Genomic DNA, 12,218 nt, shown 5'->3' with positions numbered 1-12,218 from the left:
CTAGGAATGTATCCATTTCTTTTAGGTTATCCAATTTGTTGGTGTATGATTGTTCATAGTGGTCTCTTTCAATCCTTTTTATTTCTGTGGTATCAGTTTAATGTCTCCTCTTTCATTTCTGATTTTGAGTCTTCTCTTTTTTTCTTAGTCTAGGTAAAAGTTTGTCAAATTTGTTTTTCTTTTCAATAAACCAGCTTTTAGGTTTCTTATCTTCCCTATTATTCTGGTCTCTACTTCATTTATTTCTGCTCTGATCTTTGTTATTTCCCTCCTTCTGCTACTTTGGGCTTAGTTTGTTCTTTTTCTAGTTCCTTGAGGTGTAAAGTTAGGTTGTTTTTTTTAGATCTATCTCTTTCTTAATGTAGGCATTTATCAGTATAAACTTTCCTCTTCGAATTGCTTTTGCAGCATCCTGTAGGATTTGGTATATTGTGTTTCCATTTTCATTTGTTTGAAGATATTTTTTGAGTTCCTTTGATTTCCTTTTTGTCCCATTAACTGTTCAGGAGTGTGTTAACTTCCATATATTTGTGAATTTTCCATCTTTCCTCCTGTTATTGATTTCTGGTTTTTTACCGTTTTGGTCAGAAAAAATACCTGGTATGATTTCAGTCTTCTTAAATTTGCCAAGATTTATTTTGTGACCTATTATGTGATCTGTCCTGGAGAATGTTCTGTGTGTGCTTGAAAAGAATGTGTATTCTGCTGCTGTTGGACGGAATGGTCTCTATATGTCTGTAAGGTCCATTTGGTTTAAAGTATTGTTCAAGTCCGATGTTTCCTTGTTGATTTTCTCTCTGGATGATCTATCCATTGTTGAAAGTGGTTTATTTAAGGCTTCTGCTGTTACTGTGTTGTTGTCTATTTCTCCCTTCATACCTGTTAGTTTTTGCTTAATATATTCCAGTGTTGGGCACATATATATTTAAGGTTGTTACATCTTCTTGATGAATTGACCCCCTTATCATTATATAATGACTTTCTTTGTCTCTTGTTACCATTTTAGGCTTAAAGTTTATTTTGTCTGATATAAATATAGTTACCCCTGCCCTCTTTTGGTTTCTGTTTGCATGGAATATCCTTTTCCATTCCTTAACTCTGAGCTTATGTGTGTCTTTAAATCTGAAGTGAGTCTCTAGTAGGCAGCATATAGTTGGTTCTTGTGTTTTTATCCATCCACCACTCTGTACCTTTTGATCGGAGAATTAAATCTATTTACATTTAGATTAATATACATAAGGACTTACTAATGCCATCTTATTGGTTTGGGGCAGTTTTGTAGTTCCCTTTTTCCTTTTTTTCTCTCTTGCTGCCTTTCTTTTTGAATTGATGAGTTTCCATAGTGGTGTGCTTTTATTTCCTTCTCTTTATCTTTTGTGAATCTATTTTAGGTTTTTGCTTTTAATTACCATGCTGCTTATATGAAAAATCATATATATATGACAGTCTGTTTTATGCTAATAACAACTTTGGTTGAATACACAAAGTACCTTTTCACTTGCCCCCCCATTAATGTTTTATTGAAGTGTAGTTGATTTACAGTATTATTTTGATGTCACAATTTACATCTTTATATATTGTGTATACATTAACAAATTGTTTTAGCTATAGCTATTTTTAATACTTTTGCCCTCTAACCTTTATACTAGAGTTAAGTATTAACAGAACACCATATTATTATTAAACTGTTTTGTATCTGACTCTTGCTTACCTTTACCATTGTTTTGTGTGTTCTCATGTTGGTAATTAGCAACCTTTCAGCATTTCTTATAAGGCACTTTTAGTGATGATGAATACCCTCAGCGTTTTTTTTTTGTTTTGTTTGTTTTTCGTGGTACGCGGGCCTCTCACTGTTGTGGCCTCTCCCCGTCGCGGAGCACAGGCTCTGGACGCAGAGGCCCAGTGGCCATGGCTCACGGGCCCAGCCGCTCCGCGGCATGTGGGATCCTCCCAGACCGGGGCACAAACCCATGTCCCCTCATTGGCAGGTGGACTCTCAACCACTGCACCACCAGGGAAGCCCGTTATTTTTTTGTTTTTTGGGGGAAGTCTTTTTTTTTTTTTTTTTGGTGGTACGCGGGCCTCTCAGTGTTGTGGCCTCCCCCGTTGCGGAGCACAGGCTCCGGACGCGCAGGCTCAGTGGCCATGGCTCACGGGCCCAGCCGCTCCACGGCATGTGGGATCTTCCCGGACCGGGGCACGAACCCGCATCCCCTGCATCGGCAGGCGGACTCTCAACCACTGCGCCACCAGGGAAGCCCCTGGGGGAAAGTCTTCATCTCACCTTCATTTCTGAAGGACAGTTTAGTTTGGTAAAGTATTTTTGGTTAGCTTTTTTTTTTTTCTTTCAGCACTTCGAATATATCATCCTGGTCTCCACTGAAATATCTGCTGATAGCCTTATGAAATTCCCTTGTATGAGAGAAATTCTTTTTTCTTGCTGCTTTTAAAATTCTTTGATTTTAGACAGGTTTAGTAAAATGTGTCTTGGAAAAGATCTTTTTGGATTGAAATTTTGAGGCGACCTACTAACTTCAACTTGGACCCATAAATCTCCCCCCACATTTTGCAAGTTTTCAGCCATTGTTTCTTTTTTCTTTTTTGGCCACACCATGTGGCTTGCAGGATCTTAGTTCCCCAATCAGGTATTGAACCTGTGCCCTCGGTAGTGAAAGCACGGAGTCCAAACCACTGATGCACCAGGGAATTCCCTCAGCCATTATTTCTTTAAATAATCTTTCTGCCCCTTTTTCCCTCTCTTCGTCTTCTGAGACTCCAAGGATGCATACATTATTTCTCTTGATTGTGTCCCAAAAGTCCCATAGGGTTTCTTCATCCTTTTCACTCTTTTCTTCTCCTCTGACTACAGAATTTCAAATGATCTGTCTTCAAACTCACTGATTCTTCTGCTTGGTCTAGTCTGCTGTTGAAGCTCTCTATTGAATGCTACAGTTCAGTCATTGTACTATTCAGCTCCAAAATTTGTTTGGTTCTTTTTTATGTTTTTTCTCTCTCTGTTGAATTTCTCGTTTTGTTCTTCTGTTGTTTTCCTGGTATCATTAAATTGTTTGCCTGTATTCTCTTATAGTTCTCAGTGCATCTGTAGAACAGTTTTTTTTGAATTCTTTGTTGGATAGTTCCTGGTCTCAAGTTCTTTGGGCTAGTTACTGGGAGTTTACTGTATTCCTTTGGTAGAGACAGTTTTACCCGATTCTTGGTGAACCTAGCAGCCTTGTGTAGGTGTCTACACATTTGAAAAAGGAATAACCTCTTGTAGACTTTATAGACTAATGTCAGTATGGGAGAACTTCCATCTGCAGGTGGGGCACACTGGAGCAGGTCTGGTGGTACCGGGCGCCAAGGGTGCATGTGGCAGCAGTGGGTCTGGGGGGGTGTTATCACTTTAGCTCAGGTCACTAGAATCCAACAACTGCGTGGTTCTTGGCAAACACTGCAGGGGTTCCACAGTGGCTGCAAGGGCTGTTGGGGTCCTCAGCAGCACTTCCAGGTCCAGCAGCTAGAGACCAGGACAGGCAGTGGTGGTGGCCAGCTCTGGTGGTGAACATGCACTCGGCTGCGGGGCCAGCTACAGATGCCTGTGTATGTAGTGGTCAGGGCCAGTTGCAGACACACAGTAGTAGGGGCCAGGCAGGCAGCAAGGGCCAGAGTCAACTACACATTCACTGACAGCTTCAGGGACCCTAGCTGTCGGGGTGCTTTCCCATGGCTGCACAATCTCCCCCTGAGGCTAAGCCCTGCAGTAGAGGCTGGTGATGGGTGTCAGCGCAGCACCATGCAAGTGCAGAGCTGGTGGGGCTAGCCCCAAACATGCAAATGGCAGTGGGGTCAGCCATGGGAGTCTAGGCTGCCATCTTGCACGGAGGCCTGAGCTGACTGCAGTGTGGTTCCCGGGCTCTGGCAGTGGCAAGGGCAAAGGGACTGAGGCAGCTGACAGAAGTGAAAGCTAATAGCTGTGCAGCACAATACCTGGTGAAATCTGCAGGGCATCTGCAGCAGCTGTGATGTCTGTTGGTTCTTTCTTCAGTGGCAAAAGCTCCTTTGTTTGCCTGTAGAGCAGGTCACCGTGAACTGCAATCACTCCCACTGCATGGCTGTTCTTGGTAGTCCCTGATTGTTTTCCTTGTTCCTAGCAGTCTCTATACGTCTCACCTTCACCATTGTGGGTGGAGTGAAACCTAAGCAGGACCTTCGTGCAGTGGCCCAAAAGGCTGTATCAGCTGGTCACCCACCCACTCTTCTTTTCATGTTGTCGGGAACTGTTTCCAACTGGGAGGTTTCCTCTTGTCTCTGAGCAGTGTCAGCTCGGGGGATGGGATGATGCAGGCAAAGTGAAGTTGTCTTTCTTATCTTTTTTTTGCAATTATTCTCATGGTATTTTGTTCCACTGTGTTGCTTAAATTTCTTAAATGGACTCCAGAGCTCTCCTAGAGCTGTTTTTCTTCATGGATAGCTATCTAATTGTTGATCATTTTGTGGGAATGAAGACTGGGGTCTCCACTAAAGGCTTTTTAAATTTGTTTTTCCTTAATGAATCAGCTCTTATTTTTAACTGTGTATTTTATTACATATCCATTTATTAATGGATTTTCTGTTTCTTCATTTCTACTTTTGTAATTTTCTTCCCCTGACTTTTCTTAAGTTTCTTTGTGTTTGTTCTTTCTCCAGAGGAACACTTAAGACTATTGACAGGAGGTGAGGAAGGGGTCTGTTCTTATTCTTAATGAAAATAGTCAAAGCTGTATTGTCTCTGAATATAATTCTGTCCATATATCACATAAATTTTGGGTGATGATTCCTTGATTTCATTGTTTTTGGAACAATTTAATATTGTGTTTTTGCTTACTCTTTTGACTTGGTGGTTTTCCAAAAGGACTTATTTTTCAATCTCTACATAGGTGGAAGTTTTTTTGGGTTTTTTCCACCTTTATTACATTGTGTTCAGGTATTATAACCTTTACAGTTTTTACATTTTGAATTTGGAAATGACCATGGTTTTGAGGAAGTGTTTATGTAATTATTTTTTGTAACTGTTCTAAAGTTATTTGAAAAGAAGGTGTATTCTCTGTAAGATATTTTATTTGCAGACTCTTTTCTTTCAAATACAAACTTCTTTTCCTCTGATTATATCACATGGGTGTATATCCTACTTCACTGCCACTTCTGTTAGCTTCCACTTAGGAATTCCCTAGGACCATGATTTCAAAAATGGACTCTTTCTATTTTATCTCTCCCATAATCCCACTTAAGAAGTAATACTATGACTTGATCACTTTATCAAAATACAACACAAAACACCAAGATTGTGAAATTAAATGAGTCTCTCATAGATTTTCTTGGACAGGGATTCATTTGTCCAGCAACCAAACCCTACTGTTCTTCATTACTCAAAATCTTTCTCTGCTTGGCTAATGGAATTTCTTAGTTTCACCCAGAAGCAGAGTGGTCTAGGGGGAAGAATATAGGTTTTAGATCAACACAGGCCTGGGTTTTAATCCAAGTAATATTACTACCATAACAGTTTAGTTGACCAAGTTATTTAACTTCTCTCTAAGCCTCAGTTTCCACTCCTGTAAAAACATAAAAATACAAAGCCAAGCATGAATACCCCGTCAACTTCAGGGGCTACTAGCCTTCTTGGAAAGCACCATTATTGGCAATCTAAGGGAAAACAGGGAAGTAGGAAAAGCAAACAAAAATGGCATTTAACATATATATATATATATATATATATATATATATATATTTTTTTTTTTTTTTTTTTTTTTTTTTTGCGGTATGCGGGCCTCTCACTGTTGTGGCCTCTCCCGTTGCGGAGCACAGGCTCCGGACGTGCAGGCTCAGCGGCCATGGCTCACGGGCCCAGCCGCTCCGCGGCATGTGGGATCCTCCCGGACCGGGGCACGAACCCGTGTCCCCTGCATCGGCAGGCGGACTCTCAACCACTGCGCCACCAGGGAGGCCCTAACATATATTTTTAATACAATAAAGTTTGGAAGGCATCTCTATTCAAAACAAATCAGATTTAAGACCTGTTCCAGTGAGAATTCCTATTTCTTGCATCCCCTCGTCAGATTTTGAGGAAATGTTATTTAACATCATGATCTACCAAGATAGCTTCTTCCTCAAGTTTTATATTATATAGAATAGTTTTTGGTTTTGGTTTTTATAGTTTTGAACTATCCATCACTGATTTAGAATTTTCTTTGTTCTTATATTCTTTGTACTTATATTCTCATTTATTTTGTTTTTTGCAATCCTAGCAAATTTCCTAACTATTGTTACATTTAAAAAAAAATTATTACAATGCTTAGAGACCTCTTTTAAACCTGTTTTTTTACCCATGTATATATAAGATGGAACATAAAAAGATCTCTCAGTTCTACCACCATAGACATTTCTATATGGTCTGTGTGAGAGGGAAGCAAATTTGTGATCATGTACTTTTAAGATAATTGAACTGAATAGCATATATTAAATTTAAACTCTAAGCAAACACCTAAAAATCATGTTATCTCTAAACTGCAGTTGTCAAGAGCCGTAGTTGATGAGAAATCACTGTGAATGTCTCTGACTTTTGTCTCTGCTTTCCTCTGACTTGACTGCCGTTCTCACAGGCTCTCCCCACTTGACAGCAAAGCTTTAGGCTTATATCATACTTACAGTTAGAGACCCCAGCAAAAAAGAGGTGCTCTTTGCGAGTTCCAAAAGTGGTCCTGCTTAGCTTTCATCACATACCCAGTTCCTATTACTGAGCTAACCACGGTGAATTCTGACTGGACCTGAACTGAATTAAGCTCAAAACTCAGAAGGGAGAAGAGGTGGTTCCCAAAAGGGAAAAAAAGTTAAAAGGAGTTCTAGTGCTAAAAAAGACACTAACTAGAAGACCCCAAATAAAAAGAGAATATTTCTATTCCAAGTGCCTAGTGCATTGTCTGGTTTATAGTAGACATTCACTAGAGCTGCTGTTATTAGAGTTAACTACTACTGTAGATCTACCATAACCTTTCAAACTTCTCCTGGCCTCCAGGAAAGGATTTTCTCCCTTTATTTCCAGGAATCAAGATGAATGACTACATTACCTGGGTTCTTCTGAGATTGAGGAGTGTAGATCTGTACTAATCTTCACTCTTCTTAGATGGGGTTTCTCAACTGGGAAATATAATATCTGGGACTTCTAACATTTAAATCATACCTTTACTTTTTATTCCCTTTTCTCTATTGTCATCACTCTTCCTTTCATGCTGACCAGGTAATCTTTTGGTTTCAAGTGATAGAAACTTGAGTTACCTTAAATTTTAAAAAGAGGTTATTAGTTCAAAGATTCCCAGAAAGGTTCTACCTGCAAGTTGTAGGAGGGGTAGGAATCGGGCCTCACGAATTATTGGAACCAGGCCTGAAACACTGGCAGGATTCTCCATCTCCCATCCTACTTTTCTTTGCATGCCAGCCTTATTCTCTATCTCTGCAGAACTTCTTTCTCTAAATAGGAGAATATATGGTTCCCAACAGGTTTTATATTCTTAGCCACTAGAGCATTAAACATAATGGTCTTTCTGGTCCATGTTCAAAAAGCTCATGGGCGGGACTGATGGGTATGGTGTGACTTACTTGATCTTTCACAAACCAGTTGACTATGTAGACAGTAGGGTACTATGATAGGTTCATATTAATTAGGTACTGAGCTCTGGACTAGTCGTCTGATTATTCATACTAACCAAGTGGACAGTTGAAGGGCTAGTGCTAGAAAAGGGATGCTAGGCAAACAGTCTCACGGAGTCTGCTACACCAGAACATTGAGATTCCATGGTTTTCGTCTTGTGCTGTGTAAGCCTCCAGAGTCCTTGTCAGTCCACGGCAAAATCCGTTTCCAAAGATACTTCTCATTTATCCACCTGTGTAACTTATACTGCTAATCGTAAGTACAAGCATTTCCTTCAATGATACACCCAACAGGAACAAAAGAATAGATGGGACTTTTCCTCATGTGTCCACATCAACAGGTGCTCAGTACCTTAAATAATATTATAAAATCAGTATTTTAAAATAGTTTCCTACTCCAAAATGACCAGCTTCTAACTTCTATTATTATCATTAGAAAGATGACCTTGAGGCTTTGGTGGGCTCCCACATTAGGTGAAAGTTTATCTTACTCTGTCAAATAATGGTTCTATTTTTACTTTCTGTTCCAGTGAGAAGGTAGATTTGGAACTTCCAAGCACTGAAAATGAATATGTACCAACTTCAGAGGCTGATGTTGGTGGGGAACCCAAAGTGGTTTTTAAAGAAAAAACAGTCACTTCTCTTGGAGTCGTGGCAGATGGAGTGGCCCCAGTCTTCAAAAAGAGAAGAATTGAAAATGGAAAATCTAGAAATTTAAGGCAACGAGGTGATGATCAATAACTGTAAAAAAAAAGCTTTTTGTACAGGCTTTTTGGACAGAATGGAGACAATACATCTTAAAAGCTCCTCTCTGTTTATTTTACAGTACTTAAATGCTAAAAATTTAGACTTATTCTAAATGTAAAATAAATCTTTTTTCATGTGAAATTGATTTTTGTTCCTAAAATGGAAGCCTACCACATCGCATTGTAATACAGTGTATTATGTTCAGTGTCTAAAAATTGCTAATTATGTCATAAGATGCTATGTATCTGTTATTTAAAACATGGAAAAGAAAGGCCTTTATTCCATTCTTACTCATATGAACATACTTGTACTGCACTGAAAATGCATTACTTTTGCATGCTGATATTATCCAAGAAATAAGAATTAGACCACATAAGAGAAGATTCACAGCCCGTGATGAGTCAGTGCTGAGGATCCTGTCAGAAGAACTGATGTAGAAAGTGTATGCATATTGGCTTACTTTATTCAGCTTAACATCAAGGGCCAAGAACCAGGACTGCCACTCAGGTCGTGCTTAATATGGAATGAAAATCGAACCAAAGGTAGAAGGGTGTATCTGCCTGGTTCAATGCCAAGCAACAACCATTGCTTAAGCATTTTCACCTTGAGCCAGGCACTGTGCTAGGAACTGGAGATGTAAAGGTGAGCAAGACATATCTCTGTTCTTCATGACTTCTCATTCTGACGGAGTCCTTTTTTCCCGTCATGTACTGTGTGTAGCGGCCTTATATGTACTGGAAAATATTTTTTAGGGCTTATTTGAAACTGTGTAGATGAAGTCTTGAATAAAAATAGCAAGGTCTCTGACGTCAGTAAAAGGTTTTGGTGTTCCTTTAGACAAATTGGAAATTTCCCATTTCCTGGTGAAATTTCTTAAAAAGTGGCATTTTCTTATTTAATCCATTTGAAATAGGTACCTTCCCTTTATTATTCCAAATTCTTAAAATTATATTTTTTATAAATTGTACAGTAGTTAACATTTGGTAGTATTTGTCTTTTTAAGGTTAATAGTGTACATGTAAGAAAATTATAGCTTATTAAAAACTTTATGAAAGAGTAAATTAAATTTTTTTTCTTCTAATACTGATCAGTGTCACCTTAGCATTGGTGAGATAGATAGTATTTGGAGACTTGTCTTTATATTTGTTCAGTATACTTACTTGGCTATTTCACGAATGTATAGTGTTATAGAGAAGTATTTTACATTCTCCAAGCCCATTTGTCATCTAGCTAATAAGCAGGGCATTTTGGTGCTTGACTCTCCTCAATTGGAAAAGATAAGATATAAATGGAGTACTGCTATACTTTACCCACATATTTAGCTCATACAAAATAAACAATTTGAGGACATTTTTAAAACCACACCTCATTATGTAAAGTGTTTCTCTTTGATGCATTCTTTAAATTATCTCCTTTACGTTTGTAACAAGACAGTATTCTCAGAAGTTTAAAGGCAATTCACCTTAAACTGAAACTGGTTTTAAGGATTGCTCAGAAAAGACTCCTGACAAACACAAAAATTTTAGTAAATCAAATCATGAAAAATAATACTTTTCTATTTGCTTTGAAAGAATAAGTAGAGAATATACCAGCTTCAATTACTGGATTTTTGCAAAAGTTAAATATTTGATATCATGTCTACCATTACACCTTTCTGTTATACTGTTTTGCCTATATTTTTGTATGGTTAGGAGATTATAAAGTCAAGGTATTTTTATTATATATAAAAATTCTAAACAATAGAGAAATAAGTGTTTAAAAAAAAGTCCCAGTAATCTCTGACCCCTCCCCCATGGCCATTGTGGGGGGGTTTTTTTGTTTTGTTTTGTTTTTGTTTTTTTTTCGCTAAGCATGTTAATATTGTGGGTATATGTGGATAACCCTTATGACACCTGGATCTATGAGGTCTGCTTTCTGGATGAAATCGTATTCAAAGAAGCATAATCCAAACAGTCAAAAGCAGTTTTTGTTTTTTAATGCAATTTTTATAAATTCTGAAAACTGTACTGGGGGAAACAACCAGATTTTTAAGTATTGAAAAACTGTAATAATTAAAATAGTATGGTACTTGCTCACACATCATATATAAACTAGAGTTTGTTTCTGGTTGTCTGTTATTGTACCAGCACCACACTGGTTTCATTATTGTGCTTTCATAGTATGTTTTAACATCTGGCAAAGCAGATACCCTCATAGTACCTTTCGGTTTAAAAATGTTCGTATCTATTCACTATTTCAAGTTGCCACCTCTGCCTTCCCCCCAAAACTCTGTGATCCCATACCACACCTACTGAGTTGGTAATAACTGCCATAATTGTTTCTGACATTGATTCTTCTCATCTATCAACAATTGTCCTTTCAGTTAGTCAGTTTTTTTATGTCTCTCTAAAGTGTAGTTTTCTCTCTAATGGGTCCTATTCATTTCTTAAAATGTAAGCTTTCTGAGGGTGCCCACATCGTAAGTACATGGCATATTGTAAGCAGTTAATATTTTTTAGTGAATGAATGAGAAAATAGAAGAAAAAGAGCAAAAATAAGAAATACAGATGACTCAAAACTACAACTGGATGTCATTTTTCACCAGATTACCAAACATCAATTTGTTAATGTTGGTGAAGTTGTGAGAAAATAGGTGATCTTGTACACTGTTAAAATATATGCATTAATCTTTTAAATTTTTCTGTATTTTATTATGTTTTTACACCTTAAGAAGTTTGCAGGCTGAGAGACTGCTTCTCCCAAGGTTAGCCCTTCTTAGAACAAAGGGCTTGCCCGGGAGCACATCTTTCACATACAAACCAGCCAATTCCAAGTCTGTGGCCCCAACCACCTCCTTAGCTAATTCTCACACACCAATCATATATTCCCTCTGCCCTACAATCATCCCAGGGCCAGATACCAGGCAACTAGAGGCCACTTCTGTAGCCCAGAGACCACTTGAATTGTTCAGGCGAGCCAATCCTAAACTGTTTACCCTACCTCGCCTCTTCTAAACAAACCCTGATAAAGACATTGGCCTAGACTTTCCCCTTGTTCCCATCTTCTGCCAAATCCAGTGTTTCCCCTGTAGCCCTGGGTGGCACGTGATCACCTCCTCTCTGAGATCTGTGAGTATAATAAACTTCCTCCCAAGCCTCATTCTCGTCTCTTGTGGCCACACCTATTTTTACCATGTCATATCCAACATGTACATTTGTAGAACAGTACACATGGATACAACTTCTAATAAAGTTTTCAAAATATCAAAATTTAAAAGCACATATCTATTAACTGGGTAATTCTTCCAGAAATTTATTATAGGTACTCTCATACATGTTAGAAATGACAGGCATAAGGCTAATATAATATTTCTAAATAAGCAATTTGAAAAAACCTTAGGGTCTATCAGTATAAAACTGTTAAATCGGTTGCATTTCTGTATACTAACAATGAAATTCAGAAAGGGAAAGTAAAAAAAAACAATCCCTTTTAAAATCACATCAAAAAAAAAGGAAAATACTTAGGAATAAACCTGACCAAGGAGGTGAAAGGCAAGCTGAGAACTATAAAACATTAAAGAAATTGAAGGTGGTTTAAGAAATGGAAAAATATCCCATGCTCTTGAATGGGAAGAATTAATATTGTTAAAATGGACATACTACCCAAAGCAATCTACAGATTTAATGTTATCCCTATCAAATTACCCATGACATTTTTCACAGAACTAGAACAAATAATCCTAAAATTTATATGGAACCATAACAGACCCAGAATTGCCAAAGCAATCCTGAGGGGAAAAAAAAAAAACAGCA

The 12,218-nt window shown here is 38.1% G+C and overlaps 1 protein-coding gene across 2 annotated transcripts in view; it reads left to right on the top strand.

Moving 5' to 3' along the window:
* Window positions 1-11,517, top strand: part of WBP4 (WW domain binding protein 4) — a 34,532-nt gene extending 23,015 nt beyond the window's left edge. Inside the window, exon 10 of one of the 2 annotated variants that reach the window (XM_081215137.1) lies at window positions 8,211-11,517. In XM_081215137.1, the coding sequence (XP_081071263.1) occupies window positions 8,211-8,421 (211 nt within the window). In that variant the 3' untranslated portion in view covers window positions 8,422-11,517. The remainder of the gene's footprint in view (window positions 1-8,210) is intronic. The other variant, XM_081215138.1, reaches the window with a different exon arrangement.
* Window positions 11,518-12,218: the final 701 nt, after the last annotated feature.

Source organism: Mesoplodon bidens, assembly GCF_964165515.1.
Source record: "Mesoplodon bidens genome assembly, chromosome: 17".
NCBI classification, from domain to species: domain Eukaryota; kingdom Metazoa; phylum Chordata; class Mammalia; order Artiodactyla; family Ziphiidae; genus Mesoplodon; species Mesoplodon bidens.
This window is presented reverse-complemented; position numbering and strand designations above follow the sequence as displayed.